At 32.3% G+C, this 18,721-nt stretch overlaps 2 protein-coding genes across 4 annotated transcripts; both read right to left on the bottom strand.

Moving 5' to 3' along the window:
• Window positions 1–2,659: 2,659 nt before the first annotated feature.
• Window positions 2,660–4,340, bottom strand: LOC109813541 (protein phosphatase 2C 3). 3 transcript variants are annotated; one of them, XR_014427821.1, is made up of 3 exons: window positions 3,842–4,324; window positions 3,399–3,752; window positions 2,660–3,193 (listed from the first exon to the last, which is right to left on the bottom strand). XR_014427821.1 is itself a non-coding variant. In XM_083059639.1 (3 exons), the coding sequence occupies exons 2-3, from the start codon at window positions 3,624–3,626 to the stop codon at window positions 2,906–2,908; spliced, it is 306 nt and encodes a 101-aa protein (XP_082915765.1). In that variant the 5' UTR covers window positions 3,627–3,752; window positions 3,842–4,338; the 3' UTR covers window positions 2,660–2,905. The 3 variants fall into 3 exon arrangements, 2 of the variants coding, with proteins under 2 accessions (XP_082915765.1, XP_082915766.1); XM_083059639.1 differs by having other exon boundaries at window positions 2,660–2,983; window positions 3,842–4,338; XM_083059640.1 differs by having other exon boundaries at window positions 2,660–2,983; window positions 3,399–4,340.
• A 3,440-nt stretch (window positions 4,341–7,780) lies between these two features.
• Window positions 7,781–10,358, bottom strand: LOC109813542 (putative inorganic phosphate transporter 1-7). The gene is made up of 2 exons (XM_083059641.1): window positions 10,143–10,358; window positions 7,781–9,420 (listed from the first exon to the last, which is right to left on the bottom strand). The coding sequence occupies exons 1-2, from the start codon at window positions 10,341–10,343 to the stop codon at window positions 8,431–8,433; spliced, it is 1,191 nt and encodes a 396-aa protein (XP_082915767.1). The 5' UTR covers window positions 10,344–10,358; the 3' UTR covers window positions 7,781–8,430.
• Window positions 10,359–18,721: the final 8,363 nt, after the last annotated feature.

Below are 18,721 nucleotides of genomic sequence, written 5' to 3'. Positions count from 1 at the left end.
AACGACACTAATTAATTATTTTTTATAAAATAATTAATTTAAAATTTTAGTATAATTATACAATTTATTTAATTTTTTGATAGCATATAATTATAATTTTAAAAACTGGAAAAAAAGTTGAGTAAAAGAAAATAAACAAAAGAAAAAATAAAAAATATACAAAATTTGTAAAACAGTAAACAAAAATTATAAAAATAAATGTGGAAAATAACAAAAAATGAAAAATATAAAAGGTAAAAATAACTAAAGGGAAATAATATAAAAAAAATGCAAAAGAAAAAAAATGAATGTTAAAATAAAAAAATTTAAATAAATGATAAAATAAATGAGGAGAAAAATACATCTAGAAAAGAAAAAAAGGAAAATATAAAAGATAAAATTAACTAAAGGAAAAAATGTTTAAAAAAAAGTGCAAAAAAGAAGAAGTATAAAATAAATTTTTTTAAAAAAATTGATAAAATAAAAGTAAAAACAGTAAATAAAAAAAAGGGAAGTCGATATGGGTCATAGCGGCCATAGCGACTTGTGTCGCTATGGGCTCTAGCACCTCTGGTAAAAGTGGAAAAAGTAAAAAAAAAAAAAAAAAAAAAGTGGCTATGGGTCATAGCGACATAAAAAAAATGATCGTTATGGGCCACAGCGACACAATGTCGCTACGGCCCATAACGGCTTTTTTTTTATACATTTTTTTTATCATTTTTTTAAAATTTTTATTTTATACTTATTTTTTTGCGTTTTTTTTTACATTTTTTTTCTTTAGTTATATTTATCTTTCATATTTTTCCCTTTTTTTTTCCTTTTCTAGATGTATTTTTCTCCACATTTATTTTTATCATTTTTTTAACAAAAATTTTATTTTAGCATTCATTTTTTTGCTTTTGCATTTTTTTATATTATTTCCCTTAAGTTATTTTTTCCTTTTATATTTTTCATTTTTGTTTCTTTTCCACATGTATTTTTATAATTTTTTTTATTGTTTTACAAATTTTGTACATTTTTTCTTTTTTATTTTGTTTATATTATGTGACTCAACTTTTTATACTTCTTTTTTTTTTTGCGTTTTCTTTATATACTTTTTTTCTTTAGTTAATTTTATCTTTTATATTTTTCCTTTTTTTTTTTCTTTTTCAGATGTATTTTAATTATTTATTTTTACTATTTTTTAAATAAATTATATATATTTTTATGGACTATCAGAGTCGCTAGAGCCCATATAGACTTTGTGTGACTATGGCCCATAGCAACCTCTTTTTTTCTTCTTTTTTTCTCAACATTTATTTTATCATTTTTTTTAAAAAAATTTCCAATTTCTAATAATTTTTTTTAAAAATTGTCATTTTTTTATCTTAATTTTTTATTTAAATTTTTCTTCAAATATACTGTTAATTTATTTTTTGTACAATTAACTATTTTGGTTTATTTTTAAAAAATCTTATTTTTTGTAAAAAAAAATTAAAATATTTTTAAAGATCAAGTTTTAAAAAATATATATTTTAAAATATATATTTTTCCTATGAAAAAAGATTTATTATTTAGAGACATTTTAAATGGTGAAGGAGCCGATAGCGACACTAATAAAATCGCTACGGCCGATAACAACTTCTACGTGACTAAATTCAAGTCGTTCTCGGTTACAAAAAAAATTACATGTGGCACTAGTGTCGCTATTATCCATAGCAACACTGTAGTAAACTGTCCAAAAAACATAAATAATTTCAAAAAAACATCATTTATGTAATTAGTTTTAAAAACTACACTACAATGGTCAATAAGCTGTCATTGACCGTAGAAGGTCGGGCCAAAGTTGTGATATCGACCTAAAAGGATCTAGAGGAACAATTGAAGATGTTGGGTGAGAAGAACCGAGTGTTGAATAATTAGGTTGATGAGTTTGATGCAAAATGATGGCCAATTGAGCTTTGTTGATATGAACGATCTAGAATTGAACCTCCAGATAATTTGACCTGTCACCTCACATTTATGAGTCACCTAGATGCATGCATCTAGGTCTTGCCTTACGAGTCCATTGCATGGCCCAACCAACGATCGAGACATTAACTAGTAAGAACCCTAACCCTTTACGGATATGTTTGTGACCTTTGGAGAATGCTAGCATACAACCTTTTTCTCGTACTACGTGTAGCACAATACTAGGAGAGTGGGAAAGAGGTAACAGATGGTTATTATGTTGCTCAAAGTAGAGCACATAGAGGGTCTTTAAAAGGAGAAAAAGAGAAAGAGAGACATCGTAACCTATTGCCAAAACAGGTATGGATGTACTAGATGAGTCTTACCAAGTAATGATGCCACCTTGAAGTAGACTTTGGTGCCAAACTTTCACGTCTTCCCTTAGAGAGAAAAGAAACAATTCTTCATCTCGATCATGAGATCTTCAATTATGATGTTTATCCTTAAGGTTTCACAATCATCTATAAGAAATTAGAGATATAAGTGTTGGGATATTTCATCTTGTTGCATGTGAACCGATCAATTTTTGCGTTAATAAGAAGTGTTGGTTAATCTCAAAACTATTGGCAATGAGTATTGACAATAGAAAGTCACTACGTATTAATTAACCTCTACATTGCAATAGTCATCGATGGCACATCTAAATGGTGGCACTTCTTTAGTAAGTGGTTATTTAATTAGTCCCATTCAATAACTTCCTAAGAGCAACTCCAACAATTTTATTTTCTTTTGACACTACAGTAACAAAATTTTACATCGGTTCTTTTGACTACTCTACATCGATTTTGAAATCGATGTAGTTACAGATGACGACGTAGAATGTGTAAGATATTCTACATCGGTTCTTGAACCGTTGTAGAAAGTGAGCAAAATTACATCAGGTCTTTTATCTTCCTCATACCCAACAAAGAATTCGGAAGCCTTGTCAAAACCTTCCTTAAAGCAAGATTCCCAGATACTGCAAAATATCCATGACCCCATCTATTCCAGCAAGTGGGCAGTTGCAAAAATAATGCTACAGAAATTAAGTGAAATACAGGAAGAATTTAATTATTTCTTCTTGAAATATATAATATAAGTAAATCATCAAATACGCTAATATATATGTTGAAATGATTGAGTTCAATCCACAACAAGAGCACTAGCAATCTACACAATGCATCTAAGTATATATCACACGCCCTCTCGCGGCTTGGATCCGACCTAACTCGTCCGCTCGATCCGGCTGCGCAAAATTCAAACCCAACCAAAACCAAAAAGGTTAGTGCACATGCCCAACACGCACCCACAACACACAAACCAACCAACTTTTTCCCTCCACTTCCGTAAGTGGAGTCACCACAATGAAACCAAATCACACGCGCGTGTACTCAACGCGCCAACCACATCAATTCAGATCCCAAACAAATAAACCAAAAACTCTTGCTTACCTTGTGGTCGTCGAAGAGTGGAACGGCGACATTGTTCTGGCACAACACGGTGCGTGATTCGCCACAGTTCGCGATGATGATCTTGTCCGGCGTGACGACGACGACGATCGCAGTGGAGCCGATGGCATCGCAGTGCTGAGTCTGAAGCTCGCACCTGCAAGTGGGAGCTTCCTTGCTCTTGGTCCACCTCTGCACCTCCTCGTCCATGCGAGCGAAACACTTCTTCATCGTGATTTCCCAGTCCAAATCCTCTTTCCCTTTCTCAACCTCCTCCTTCACTATCTCAAAGCTAATTCAGCGCCTCCTTCACATCGAGATCGTAATAAGGATCGCACAAATTGTCGTATCGGAGCCCTAATTAATGAAAGCCATAAATTTTCAAAAACGAATAGAAAATTAGGGTTTTGGAAATCGAAAGGAAGAGAGGGAAAAATGGAAGTAACCGTATATGCGAAGGCATTTGGAGAGGGACTTCATGTGCTGAGCGGCAAACCAGTTCTTCCTGGGATCGATAAACGATTGCAAAAACAACGCCATGGCTCTCTTCTGTTTCTCCGTCGTTGCTCTCAGCGGCTGGGCACATTGCTGATGAGTGAAAGGGTGTGCCTTCGCATGGTGGGCGTGGTTATTAGGGTCTCAACTTCTACATCGGTCATAAGTGAAACCGATGTAGAACAACTTCCGGATTCTTTTTCTCCTGTTTACATCGTTTCTTCTCCTAATTGATGTAAACATCTTTGTATTTTTTATATTTATTTACAAGTTTACTGCATTTATGATTTACATCAATTCTACTATATGTAAATATAACGATGTTAAAAGTGTTTTTGTAGTACTAATAGAAACTCAAAAGACAAATTTTCATCACTGGAGACAAACTGTGCGGGTCTTACTTTTAGAATTGAGTTGTTGGACAGAGAACCCATTTCTCTTCTCATATTATGGGTCCATATACACTGCAAAAGTATTTTTTAAAATATGAGATGATGTGCTCCTTGATAAGAGGGGAAGAATCATTTTATCTCTAATATATTTCTTTTAGAAAAAACTTTTCTAATGGGCAATCCCAAACAAGAATTAGAATTGATCTCGCGATAAAATTTATTTTGTTAAACTATATTTTAGTGATAGTGTTATCTGCATTTCTTTATATATTTTAAAAGTTAATATTATTAATTTTAATTTGCATTCTATTTTATGTATTTTAAAGATGAAAGTTAAATTTTATTTTATTAAAATGTATCATATTTTTATTATTTAAAAATTTTCATTTGAATATATGAACTTAAAATTAACATGAATAATAAAATATATAAATAGGTATATATGTGGAGTCCATTCAAAAAAAAAATAATTTTTTAGTTCACCTAAAAGAAATAAGTTTTTTTAGTTGAAGTTAAAAATAAATGGATTTATTTATGTAACATCTCGAATTTTCTACTAATACAATAGTTAATAATTATTATTTTTATATTTATGAAAATTATCTTCTTATAGTTATTTTTATTAATTAAAGGGGTTTTATAGAACATTTTAGAGATTTTTTTAATAATTTAAATATTTATGAAAAATTAAATTCTATTTTTCTTAGGCCCAAAACGGACCGTTCCAAAAAGCGGAACAAGTCGTTCCCATAAGCAGAACGGGCGTTCCAAAAAGTGGAACAGGCCATTCCAAACTAATAAAATGGCCTAAAATCTTAAGTTAGAAACGGGTCGTTCCAATTATGATCAATGTGTGTTAAAATCAACCCTAGAACGGGCCGTTCTGATTTTGAGAATGGGTCGTTGTAGTTGTAAATTTTGCATATAACGGATGAGTCCAAAACGGGTCGTTCTGGTTCAGAACGGACCGTTCCGGCCACCTTTGATGCCTATAAATAAGAGGCTAAGGCTTGATTTCAAATCATACTATTCACTTCTGACTTCTTCTTCTTCTAAACCTTCTAAAGACCAAGGAGAATTTAGAAGAGGAGATTAGCAAGGTTCTACTCTAGTTTCAGCTCTTGCTTATCGAGGTAAGGGGAGAGTGAGTAACCTCGCTCGGGGGTGTGGGAATAATTGTTGGGTAGTCAGATTGACCCCCAATCACTTGCCTGATGCATGCTTCTAGGAACATGCAAAGCATTAATGTTTTTGTTTTACTTTCTGATTGCTCTACTGTGTTCCTTGTTGGAAGTGATGAATGAATATGTAATTAATTTTGAAAATAAATAAGTTTTAATATGAATAAGAGTGCTCTGTGAATTCTTGTGCGGACCTTATAAGGAATAATTATGACATGACTATGTGAAATATGAACAAATGACATGAGACATGAGAATGAACTATTGAGATAAGCTATGACTATGAGAATATGAAAAATGACGACATGAGGCAATAAATGAAATTTCGTGATAAGTGAAATGTTGAGTCAATGAAATAGTGAATGTATGACATGCATCATATACATATATAACTCCAGGGGTGCCGCTTAGGCCGCATACTAGTGATGAAATGATGTATTCCAGGTGTACCTTCACCAGTGATGAAATGATGTGATGAAATAATTTATTCCAGGTGTGCCGCTTAGGCCGCATACCAGTGATGTAACAAGTTATGTGATGAAATGACTTATTCCAAGTGTGCTGCTTAGGCCGCATACCAGTGATGTATTGAGATATTTTAGGAGTACCTTTGGTCACCACTGACCAGTGATGTATTCATGAATGAACGTGCCCAGGTATGTTGCTGTGCAGCATACCAGTGATGAGAAATGTAAACTTCTGTATAGCGCCACATGCATGCACTTATGAGTTGAGTCCATGACATTATTGCATGATAAGTGAATGTATATGTATTCTAATGTATTTATAACTTGATAGTTATGATTGGTTATGTGTAACTTGTGTGGTATTTGTTATGACTGTGTGTGCGTTGCCTAACATTTATTGCTATATCTGAATTAGAGTGAGATGTTTCTCACTCCCTTGTTGTTCTTGTATATGTTTAAATTATGTTGCAGGTGATCATCATCATGAGGATGTTGGTGATTAGACTTAAGGCTTCAGTTGGGCATGCTCTGATAGGATATGTGACATCAGGGCATAGTTAGGCTTAGTTTAGGATGTTATTTCCATTAAATTGTTTTGAAAACTTTAGTTTTCTTTTCTTTTGTAATTTCTACATTGGAGTTATGATTTATGAGTTATGAATGTGAATCTTCTATCTTATGATATTTGAGACATTTGTTTTATGCATGAAAGATGTTGTCAACTATGAAAGATTTTATTTACTCAAAAACAAAAAATTATTGTTTATATTTATTGTGTATTAATGTTGGGGTAGAGGGTGTCACAATTTAAAGTATGAATGTGACGTGACCAGATAGAGAAGTAAAACATAATTTAAAAAGTACAAGTGAAACTTTAATAGATTTATTGGTTAAAGATGCTCTAAGGAGGTTAAAAGGAAATTAATTAATATGCTTTTGTCATTATCTCGTTATTTTTCCTGCAACTATAATTGCGATTGGCATTTGCAATCTTCTGCATCTCCTGATCAAGGCTGATTGACCATTGTAGGATAGTTTTTAAAATTAATTATGTAAATGACACTGTTTTGAAATTATTTATGCCTTTGAGGTAGTTTACTACAGTGTCACGTGCCACATATAATTTTTTTAAAATAGGACAGCTTAAATTTAGCCACATACAAGTCGCTACTAGCTGTAGCGACTTTAATAGTGTCGCTATCAGTTGTTTCAACATCTAAAATGGTTTAATTTTATAAAAAAATTATTTTTTTATAAAAATAAAAAAAAAATTAAAATATATTTATTTTAAGAGTTGAACTTTTAAAATATATTAATAATCTACAAAAAAGAATAAGATTTTTAAAAATAACCTAGAATAGTTCAGTAAATTAAAAATAAATTAATAGTATATTTTAAGATAAATTTAGATAAAAATAATTAAGATTAAAAAAAAACTCCGTTTTTTTAAAGAAAAGTTTTTAAAAAAATGAAAAAAAAAATGAAAAAAAGGTGCTAAAAAAAATTAGAAAAAAAAAATGAGTCACAAAAGAAAAACAAAATGAAAAAGAAAAAAAATTACAAATTTTTTAAAATAATAAACAAATATTGTTAAAATACGTTTGGAAAAGAAGAAAAAGAAAAAATATAAAAGAAAAAATATATTTCCCCTGTCTTCTTCTCTCCTTCCCTCCTTTCTCTATGTCACTCTCACTCTCCTTCCTCATGCTTTCCTTTCCATATCTTTCTTATATCTCATTAATTTTTATTTTAATAATATTATTAAAGTATTTTATTTTAATATTTGTTAATATTTATTTTTTTATTTGAATGAAATAAAATTATATATTTTTATCCTTCTTATTTATTATGTAACATTTTATTTATTTATTTATTTTGTTCTATTCTATATTTAGATAATATTAATTATAAATTTTCAACTTTTTAATTATCTCTTTATTTTTCTCACTCTTACTCCTCTTTTTTTCCTCTCTCTGTTTATCTTTTTCTCTGCCTCCCTCTCTCTTTGTCTTTCTCCCTCTCACTCCCCCTCTCTTCCTCTCTCCCTTCCCACTTTCTCTATGTCACTTTAGTCTCCTTCCTCTCTTCCTCTCTCTTTCCTTATATCTTTATCTCTCTTATTATCTTATATCCCATTAATTTTTGTTTTAATAATATTATTAAAATATATTTTATTTTAATGATATTTATTAATATTTTGTATTTGAATGAAATGAAATTATATATTTTTATCCTTCTTACTTATTATGTAACATTTTATTTATTTATTTATTTCGTTGTATTCTATATTTAGATAATGTTAATTATAACTTTTCATTTTTTAAAAATAATTTAATATTATATTTTAAATAAGAAATGAGTAAATAATATATTTAATGAAATTCATGATTTTAATTAAGACTCGACTTTATTTTAGTAACACAACACTGATAACCTAAACAAAGAAAACATTAAACTATTACATTTCTGGCTGCCACCATGTGATTGTTGTGGCACTATTTTAACCCTTATTGGTTTGAACTTCTTCATTCTCACCAGAAATATCCTCTAAAGATCTACCCTTCGCCTCAGGCACCAAGAAAGTAAAGAGGAAGCCTAAAATGTTGACAACACCTAACACAATTAGTGAATTCTTCACACCGATACCTGCAGGGTACCCTGCATCTGTTTTGCTCTTGTCCTGGTTCTGTGCCAAATACAAAAATCCAAATGCCCCAACCATAGCACCAAGCTTCCCGGATGCTGAAGATATTCCATGGCAAGTAGATCTAAATCTAGCTGGGAAAATCTCTGCTGGCACAACAAATGTGGTAGCATTAGGCCCAAAGTTTGCAAAGAAGAAGGTGAGAGAGTACAAAACCACAAAACCTATTCGGTTCTCCTTAAGAGTCCAATAATCATAGGGGATGGCAAGAGTATACATAAAGACAGTCATAAAGAAGAACCCCATCAATTGAATGATAAATCTTCCTATCCTGTCAATGAAAGCCACAGTAAACCAGTAACCCGGAACTGTGCTGCAGAGAGCAATAAGAGTTTGAGCCCTTGCAATTCTGAAAACCTCCTCAAGAGCATTCATGGTTTTTGTAGAAGGGATCCAACCAATTGCACTGAAGATGTCCTTTTGGAACAGATTTTGGCTGTAGAATGCAATGTCAAGCAAGAACCAGGTGCTAGTTGTTCCAAGCAGATGCAGTCCATGACGAGTAAGAAACTCCTTTGATAACAATCCATACTGGCCTTGTGCTTTCTCCTCAGTTTCTGGCTCAACTTGAATCTCCACCTGCATAACCTTAGACATATCTGTTGCAGCCTGCTCCATATTCTTGGCAACTAAGGCAGTGTAGCGAGCAGTTTCTGGCATCTTCAATCTCCAATAGTAAGTCAATGCAGCAGGAAGTGCCCCTGCCATCAGAATTATCCTCCAAACATAGTCTGCTTGTGGAACAGTTGACCCCAATGGATCAACCTCATAGGGTGGAGCACTAAACTTGGTCTTGAACTGTTAGAATAGTGGATTGAAGCCTAACTCAACCCTACAAAACCGGCTTGTAAGGTGAGGGTTGTTTTCCACTTATATACTATTCAATTGCCTAATCTCTAGTCGATGTGGGACTTGGGTTTTTCCCAATACACCCCCTCACGTCCAGCACTATTGGGCTTGGTACGTGGATAAATGGTGGGTGGCCCTTTTTAATGATCTAGGATTGGCGGGACTTGAGTTTTTCCTAATACACCCCCTCATGCCTATGAGACATGCATCAATGGTGGGTGGCCCATTTTTAAAGTGGATCTAAATGGCTCTGATACCATGTTAGAATAGTGGATTGAAGCCTAACTCAACCCTACAAAACCAGCTTGTAAGGTAAGCCGGTTTTGTAGGGTTGAGTTAGGCTTAATCCACTATTCTAACATGGTATCAAAGCCATTTAGATCCACTTTAAAAATGGGTCACCCACCATTGATGCATGCCTCACAGGCATGAGGGGGTGTATTGGGAAAAACCCAAGTCCCGCCAATCCTAGATCATTAAAAAGGGCCACCTACCATTTATCCACGTACCAAGCCCAATAGTGCTGGACGTGAGGGGGTGTATTGGGAAAAACTCAAGTCCCACATCGACTAGAGATTAGGCAATTGAATAGTATATAAGTGGAAAGCAACCCTCACCTTACAAGCCGGTTTTGTAGGGTTGAGTTAGGCTTAATCCACTATTCTAACGAACACAAATGCTATTACAATTGCAAACACACCTCCTACCAAAATTCCAAACCCTTGCATGGCAAACACTGCTGCTATAAAGGCACCACGTGTCTTCTTATTAGCATACTCAGACATTATGGTTGCTGAAAGTGGATAGTCTCCACCAATACCAAAGCCAAGCCAGAAGCGGAAGAAGCAAAGAGTTGTCATCACAGTCTTTGGATCATGTCCAAATGAAAGACTTGAAGCATGGAAGCTAACACCAAGAACATGAGTATCATGATGTATTAAAAAATGAGAAACATAATACTATAAAATAAAATTAAATAATAATATTTTTAATGGAATATTTTTAAAAAAAATTAGACTAATTTAAATAATAATTTATCTAGAAAATTTATTTATTTTTTTCTTGAAAAATTTATTTTTTTTATCATGCTTAATATTTTATTATATTATTAGATAATATGAAAATACATAATTTATTGTGCTTTCCAATTTTGTTAAGGTAAATAAACTTCTTTTCATAAATCTTATTTTATTTTAATTATTATTTTTAAAATTGACTTAAACATGTAGTTCAATTGATATAAACACGTTAGTTCCATCAAATTAAAAATAATTGGCTTGTATAAGGATTAATACAAATTTATCAAACAAATCTAAAATTGATAAAAAAATATAAATGTTCCATTAGTTTAATAAATAAAAATTATAAACTAAATTATATATATAAATATATATACCAATAATGCATGAGATCAATTACTTAAAATACGTTATACCATCTATCTTCGATTATGCTCGTACTACTTTGAGGTAGATATTGCTTCTTTGAAGAGACATGATTCTATTATTATATATGAATATGATCCCACCATGGGAAACATATTCAACAACAACCATATTTTGAAATATTTTTATTTTGTTTAATGATAAATTAATTTTTAATATAAAAATATTTATTTAAAATATATCTAATTATACATATATTTTTTAAAATTATATTAATTAAATATGTATATAATAGTTTATCTTAAAAATCAATTCATTTAGATATTATAAAATATTATTTAAACATCAATTAAATAATACATTGCTACTTATAATTTATTTAAATATTTATAAATGAATATTACATTAACTCCATTGATTATTTTAATCCTTGTCTTTAATTTTATTATATATAAAAATTATTTACCTAATATATTTTGAAATTATTTTCATGAATCTTATTTTATTTCAATTGTTATTTTAAAAGTTAGACTTAACCATTTAATTCAATTGATATAATCGTGTTAGTTTCATTGTTTAAAAGCAATTGACTTTACAAAAATAAGAATTTGAGAAACAATTATAAAATGAAATGTTTTTTAGTAATTTAAAAAAATTATTATCTTTTGATTTTAATTTACTTAAAGATGTTCATAGTATTTAACTTGTGACACCCTCTACCCCGACGTATATATGAAACATATTCTTGATTTAAATAAAATCTTTATAATTAAAACAATAAATCCATTAACATAAGAGTAAAGGATTCACATTCGTATACTTCAAATATAGTCAAATGCAGAATTTATAGCAAAATGAATCTTTTCCAAAATAGAATAACAATAAGGAATCCTAAACTAAATCTAGTTATGCCTCGATGTCACATATCCTATCAGAGCATGCCCAACTGAAGCTTAAGCCTCGTCACCAACATCCTCGTGCTAATGATCATCTGCAAAACAATTTAAACATGTACAAATAACAACAAGGGAGTGAGAAACATCTCACTCGATTCCAGATGTAGAAATAACAGTCAGGCAACACACACACGAATCATAACAATCATAGCCATAGCTACTCAATATTCAGGTGCAAATTCAAATTACACATACAACAGTAACACATGCACAGTCATTTATTATGCAATAATCTCATGGACTCAACTCATAAATGTATGTGGCGCTAGTCACGTGTCTCATAATCACATTTCTCATCATTTCATCACTGGTGACTCAAGGTACACCTTGTTAACTTGTTACATCACTAGGTGACACAAGGTACACCTGTTACATCACTTGGTGATCAAAAGGTACACCTGATTAGCTTGTTACATCACTTGGTGACCAAAAGGTACACCTGGTTAGCTTGTTACATCACTTGGTGACCAAAAGGTACACCTGATTAGCTCATGATGCATGTCACACGTTCACAACCTCATGGACTCATCACTTCACTTGTCATGGAATTTCATGTCTTATCACATTTCACATTCTCATAGTCATGGATTATCTCATCTCATCGCATTTCACATCCTCGTTGTGGGTTAAGTGCAACCCCAGAACGGGCCGTTCTGGATGTGAATTTTACACATGCCTTCAGAGTCTAGAACAGGCCGTTCCGGATTTGAAACGAGCCATTCCGGCGACGCCTGATGCCTATAAATAGAGCGCTTTGACACTCTCAAAATCACACTTTTTAGTTCTGACTTCTTTCTTCTACATTCTCTTCTTTTCCTTCTACACTCTCTGAAGATCGAGGGGCACTCAGAGGAGGAGACCAAGGATATCTCTATTTTAGTTTCAACTATTTTTATCTAGGTACGAGGAAAAAGGGATTATTTGTATGTAGAGTTACATGAGGGAATTGAGTAGAGGAAGAGTTCCTTAAGATTATGAGTAATTTTATAATTATTTCTGTTTGAGAAATTGATGATCCCATTAAATTCTGTATGTGTTGAGGATTAGAAATATATATTTAATTAGTAAGAATGATGATCGGGGAGAGAGAACAAAATTGTAGAAAAGTGCCTGTAAGTTAGGTTTTAGAAAATTGGATTATTTTTGTTTGAGGAATTGATGATCCCACTAGATTCTGTATGTGTTGAGGATTAGAAATATGCTAATAATTTGTAAGAATGATGATCTGGGAGAGAGAACGAAATTGTAGAAAAGTTCCTAGGAGTTAGATTTTGGAATAATTGAGGGTTTTACCGTTATGTTAAGATTATATTAAATTGGTAATTCTATTGATTATTGTATTAATTTATGAATGTTATTGTTATATTACTTGATAAGAATTGATGATCTAGATGTGAATTGCCTGAGGGGTGTGTAAATCCTTATTTTGTTGGACTTATCTGTTTTGTACGTGATATGAAATTGTGTATGTGATAAGAAATTGAGCTATGAGATGAGATGTTGTATGGATGTAAATATGATTGTGATTGTGGTTCCTCACACATATGACCAGGGATGAGATGACCCTGGTTAGGTGATGCTTCAGGGATGGCGTGCCCCTGGCATAGTGTGGGATGAGTGAGGCAATTAACACGCATCACTTATGTCAAATATGGAAGCCTTGACATAGGGTTAATTGTAAGAGATTGTGTGGATTGTAATGTGATTGTGGTTCCTCACACTAATGACCAGGGATGAGACGAATCTTGAGTAAGTGATGTTACAAGGACGAGTGTGCCCCTAGCATGGTGTGGGATAAGTGAGGCAATTAACCCGTATCACTTGTGTCAAATGTGGCGTGGCCTTGGCATAATGTTAATTGTAAGATTTGTGTGGATTGTGATGGATTGATGTAATTGAGATGTGAAGATGATGAATGATTGATAAATTATGATATATATAAATGCTTGTGAATATTTCATTAAGGAGTTATGATGAGATTATGTTATGTTTTTCCTTGTGTGTTTTCCATATAGATGTTTTCTTTTCTCACCGTACAACTTGTGGATGTTTTAGGTGAGGAAGATCCGGCTATGAGTGGCACTAGAATGCCAACGGTTGAATTGTGGGTATGCTCTGATATTGTGACATCGGGGCAGAAGATTTCTAGGACATGAAGTTTTTATATGGATTTGGAGCTGTATTTATTATTTTAAAAAAATAATTTGTAAACTCTTAGGTTTTATTTTCTAATTTATTTATTTTCAATCATTTTAGATATTGAAGAACATTTGTGAAGGTTTTTATATGAACCCTTTTACCAACGTTGAAAAATTTATTCTTTAGCTTATTTACATTGTTATAATATATGTGTTAGGGTAGTAAGGGTGTCACAAATGGTCTTGGTGTGATCTAAGATCGTTCCTGAGTACTCTTCCTTATAGCTCTTTGTTTCTCCTTTTTTTTCCCTAACCTTTCAGAACGCAAATGAGGCACATAGGGTTAATGCTACCTGACTCCTTTCTTAAAATTAATCCATTGGGCTAGGTCAACCCAACCCATTTTCCTTCTCTTCTAACTCACTTCTCTTTTTCCTCAAAATAATTAAATAAAATAAATACATGTATATTATAAAATATTTTTCCTCTATAATAATAATATATTTCTGACCCAAAATATAATAATATAATTTCAATAACAAAATATCATATAAAATCAACCTTCTCTTAAAACATATAAATATTTATTTAAAAATGCTAATAAAAATACTTATTTAATACGCACAAAATAATTGTCCAACACAATAATTATTTAAAACTTACAAAATAATATTCCTCTATAATTATTAAAATAATTATGACCAAATACCATATAATAATAATAATAAATAATAATAACCTTTTTGAAAACTGGGGTGTTACATAACTTATGATATATACACCTCCTTTGTTTAAAAAGGTTAAAATTGCTGACAGTAGAGCTCGAATCCACACTCATACTTACGTGGAGAAAATATTAAGTCTTCCTCCTTAACTAATTGGGCAAACCACCCGCTTGTTCTTTTTGATTATTCGCACATGTATTTTAAAGTTTTGTGTTGAAATAAAATCCCAACACAAATTAACATATTTTATAAATAATTAATATCTGGCTTTAAACTTGATATGAAAATATTATGATATAACTTGATAAGATTTTAAATTAGTATTTTAGTAATTGTTGATAATTATAAAATAAAACAAGGATAAATACATTTTTTGAATTTTATATCTTAGATTTAAGATGAATAAATATATTAAGTTAATTAATAATTTATTTAAAATGTTAAAATTTAATTTATAAAAATAATATTTTAAAAGAAAAAGGTTATAATAACACTGATGTAACTTTTACTAAGTATTACATCGCTCAATAACTTTATATTAAATGTGAATTTTATAAATTCAACCGTTAGATTGAAAGTTTTTTACTCTTAAATCATATAGACAAAATTTTATATGAATTCAAGATGATTTGATACTTCATTCTTGTAAAATAAAATTGATGTAATATATACATTTCAAAATATACTAAAATATGAGCACTTTGATTTCCTTCAAGTTGTTCAATTTTAACAAAACTTTATATAAACATATAAAGTGATATAAACTTTCAATCTAACAGTTGGATTTACAAAATTCACATTTAATATAAAGTTATTGAGCAGTGTGTGACACCCTCTACCCCAACATTAATACACAATAAATATAAACAATGTTTTTCCTTTTTCTTTTTGAGTAAATAAAATCTTTCATAGTTGACAACATCTTTCATGCAGTGTTGTAAAACTCGGTTCAGACCGGGCGGTCGAACCGGTCGAACCGGAAACCGGTGGTTGGACCGAGTCGAACCAGTGATCAGACCGGACGTGCAGCTGACTCGGTCTGACTCGGTGTGACCCGACTAAAAACCCGGTTGAACCAGTGACTCGCGGGTCTCAAGACCCAAACCGGGTCATCACTTTTTTTGGAAAAAAAAAAATTTAAACGGCGTCGTTTTTTAATTTAAAAATTAAAACCTTGAAATGTCTCTCGCATTTGCTAGCTGCACGCTTAAGCTTCATCTTTGAGAACCCTAAGTTTTGTTTTTCAGTTTGATTTTAAGCCACAATCGCCGCACACAGTTGCATAGCCACAATCGTTGTTCCTTCGGATCGTTGCACAGCTGCACCGCCGCACTGCTGCATAGCCACACAGCTGCACAGCCGCACCACTGCACGCCTACACCACCGCATAGTCGCACGCACCACTGCAGCATCACCGTGTCTGCTCAGCATCTCCCTAAGGTTTGGTTTTCAGTCATTGGAACGAGTGTTTTTTGAAAGCTTTTAACTGGGTTGTTGCTGAAATCGTGTTTCATTTAAATTGGGATCTTGGTGTTGATTGGAATTCGTTTTAAATATAGAGTCTTTCTCACCGGTGCATTCAATTGGAGGAAGGTTTAACATTTATGTGCGGGTTTAATTATGGAACGGAGAGGATGCATTTGGTAAATGAAAAAAAAAACGAAAGAAGCAAAGATTTTGTGCAGGGAAAAAAAGAAAGAAGATTGATGACATTTCTATGTTTTTCCCTTTTTTGTGCTTGAGTGGAACTGTTTTTAACGTTATAAAATTATGTTAAAATGTGTTTGTAATTTTTTTGAAGTTTCTTTTAAGGTATGATATGATTTTTTTTTAATTTATAGGTATGAAATATGTATAATAATATTTTTTTTAATTTTTTTTAATAGAAACCGGGTCATGCGGTTTAATAGGTGACCCACCGGTCTAACCATTGACTCATTGACCCAGTACTCCCACCGGTTCAATGACCGGTTCGATTTTTAAAACACTGCTTTCATGGATAAAACAAATGTCTCAAATATCATAAGGTAGAAAATTCACATTCATAACTCATAAATCATAACTCCAATGTAGAAATTACAAAAGAAAAGAAATTAAGGTTTTCAATACAATTTGATGAAAACAAGAAATCATATATATATGAAAATAATAATAAAGGAAATATAGATTAATTCCAGTAAAGGTAACAGTGCCTCCTGGTTAGGAATTAATTTATAACTTCCAAATCATGTAATAAAAAAAATATGACAAAGATGCACATTTTGGTCTTTTATATATCAAGAACGTTTAAACATACAATTCTCAACATAGATTCTCCTTGGATTCAATCACTGCAATTATAGACTTCATCTATGTTATACCTTCGCTATAAATTATAAAAGAAAAGAAAACTAAGACTTTTAAAACAATAACATCCTAAACTAAGCCTAGCTATGCCCGATGTCACATCCTATCAGAGCATGCCCAACTGAAACCTTAAGCCTCATCACCAACATCCTCATGATGATGATCAGCTGCAACATAATTTAAACATATACAAGAACAACAAGGGAGTGAGAAACATCTCACTCGATTCCAAGTGTAGAAATAACAGTTAGACAACACACACACAACTCATACAAGCACAGTCACATTAATCAAGTGCAAATTCAAATTTCACATACAACAATAACACATGCACAGTCATTCATCATGCAATGATGTCATGGACTCGACTCACAGATGCATGCATGTGGCGCCAATCACGTGTCTCATAATCACATTTCTCATCATATCATCATGTTACGTCGTGGGTGACCCAAGGTACACTTTGTTAGCATGTTACATCGTGGGTGACCCAAGGTACACCTTGTTAGCATGTTACGTCGTGGGTGACCCTAAGGTACACCTTGTTAGCATGTTACGTCGTGGGTGACCCTAAGGTACACCTTGTTAGCATTTTACATCATGGGTGACCCTAAGGTACACCTTGTTAGCATGTTACATCACAGGTATGCAGCCTAAGCAGCACACTTAGAGTTATATATGTATATGATGCATGTCATACATTCACAATTTCATTGACTCAACATTTCACTTATCACGGAATTTCATTTATTGTCTCACATCATTATTTTTCATATTCTCATAGTCGTAGCTTATCTCAATAGTCCATTTTCATGTCTCATGTCATTTGTTCATATTTCACATAGTAATGTCATGATTATTCCTAATAAGGTCCGAACAGAAAATTCATAGAGCATTTTAGTTCATATTAAAACTTATTTATTTTCAAAATTAGTTACATATTCATTCATCATCTCCAACAAGGAACACAGTAGAGTAATAAGAAAGTAAAACAGAACATATTCATACTTTGCATGTTCCTAGAAACATGCATCAGGCAATAGATTGGGGGCACCCAACAATTATTCCCACACCCCCGAGTGAGGTTTCTCACTCCCCCCTTACCTCGATAAGCAGGAGCTGAAACTAGAGCAAAACCTTGCTAATCTCCTCCTCTGGATTCCCTTTTTCTTTCTTTCTTTCTCTCTCTTTCTCTCTCTCTCTCTCTCTCTCTCTCTTTCTTTCTCTCTCTCTCTCTCTCTCTCTCTCTCTCTCTCTCTCTCTCTTTCTTTTTCTCTCTCTAAGTTTTCACCCTCGGTCAGTTATAATTTTTCACAGCCCCTCCCTCCTATTTATAGGCATTCAGGGGAGGCCGGAATGGGCCGTTCTCAAACCAGAACGACCCGTTCTAGACCCATCCGTTATACGCAAAATTTACAACTAGAACGACCCGTTCTCAAAATTAGAACGACCCATTTTAAAAATCAAAACGACCCGTTCTCAAAATCAGAACGACCCATTTTGGGGTTGATTTTAACACACATTAACCATAATTGGAACGGCCCGTTTCCAACTAAGGATTTTAGGCATTTTTAGAATCTTGGAACGACCCATTTCACTTTGGAAACAACCCGTTTTGGAATAACCAAATTTGGCCTCTTTACTAATTTGGAACGGCCCGTTCCACCATTTGCAACGGCCCGTTCTGG

This window comes from Cajanus cajan, chromosome 7, assembly GCF_000230855.2.
Source record: "Cajanus cajan strain Asha chromosome 7, NIPB_CcT2T_4, whole genome shotgun sequence".
Lineage (NCBI taxonomy): Eukaryota > Viridiplantae > Streptophyta > Magnoliopsida > Fabales > Fabaceae > Cajanus > Cajanus cajan.
Note: the sequence above shows the minus strand (reverse complement) of the source record. Positions and strands in the feature narration are given on the sequence as shown.

Excerpts from the sequence above, each read along its gene's own strand:
- LOC109813542 (XM_083059641.1), bottom strand. The coding sequence starts at position 10,343 with ATGACAACTCTTTGCTTCTTCCGCTTCTGGCTTGGCTTTGGTATTGGT. Across the intron at positions 9,421-10,142 it reads CATTTGTGTTCGTTAGAATA|TTTAGTGCTCCACCCTATGA; the intron begins GTGGATTAAGCC and ends TTCAAGACCAAG.
- LOC109813541 (XM_083059640.1), bottom strand. The coding sequence starts at position 3,626 with ATGAAGAAGTGTTTCGCTCGCATGGACGAGGAGGTGCAGAGGTGGACC. Across the intron at positions 2,984-3,398 it reads CACTCTTCGACGACCACAAG|CATTATTTTTGCAACTGCCC; the intron begins GTAAGCAAGAGT and ends TAATTTCTGTAG.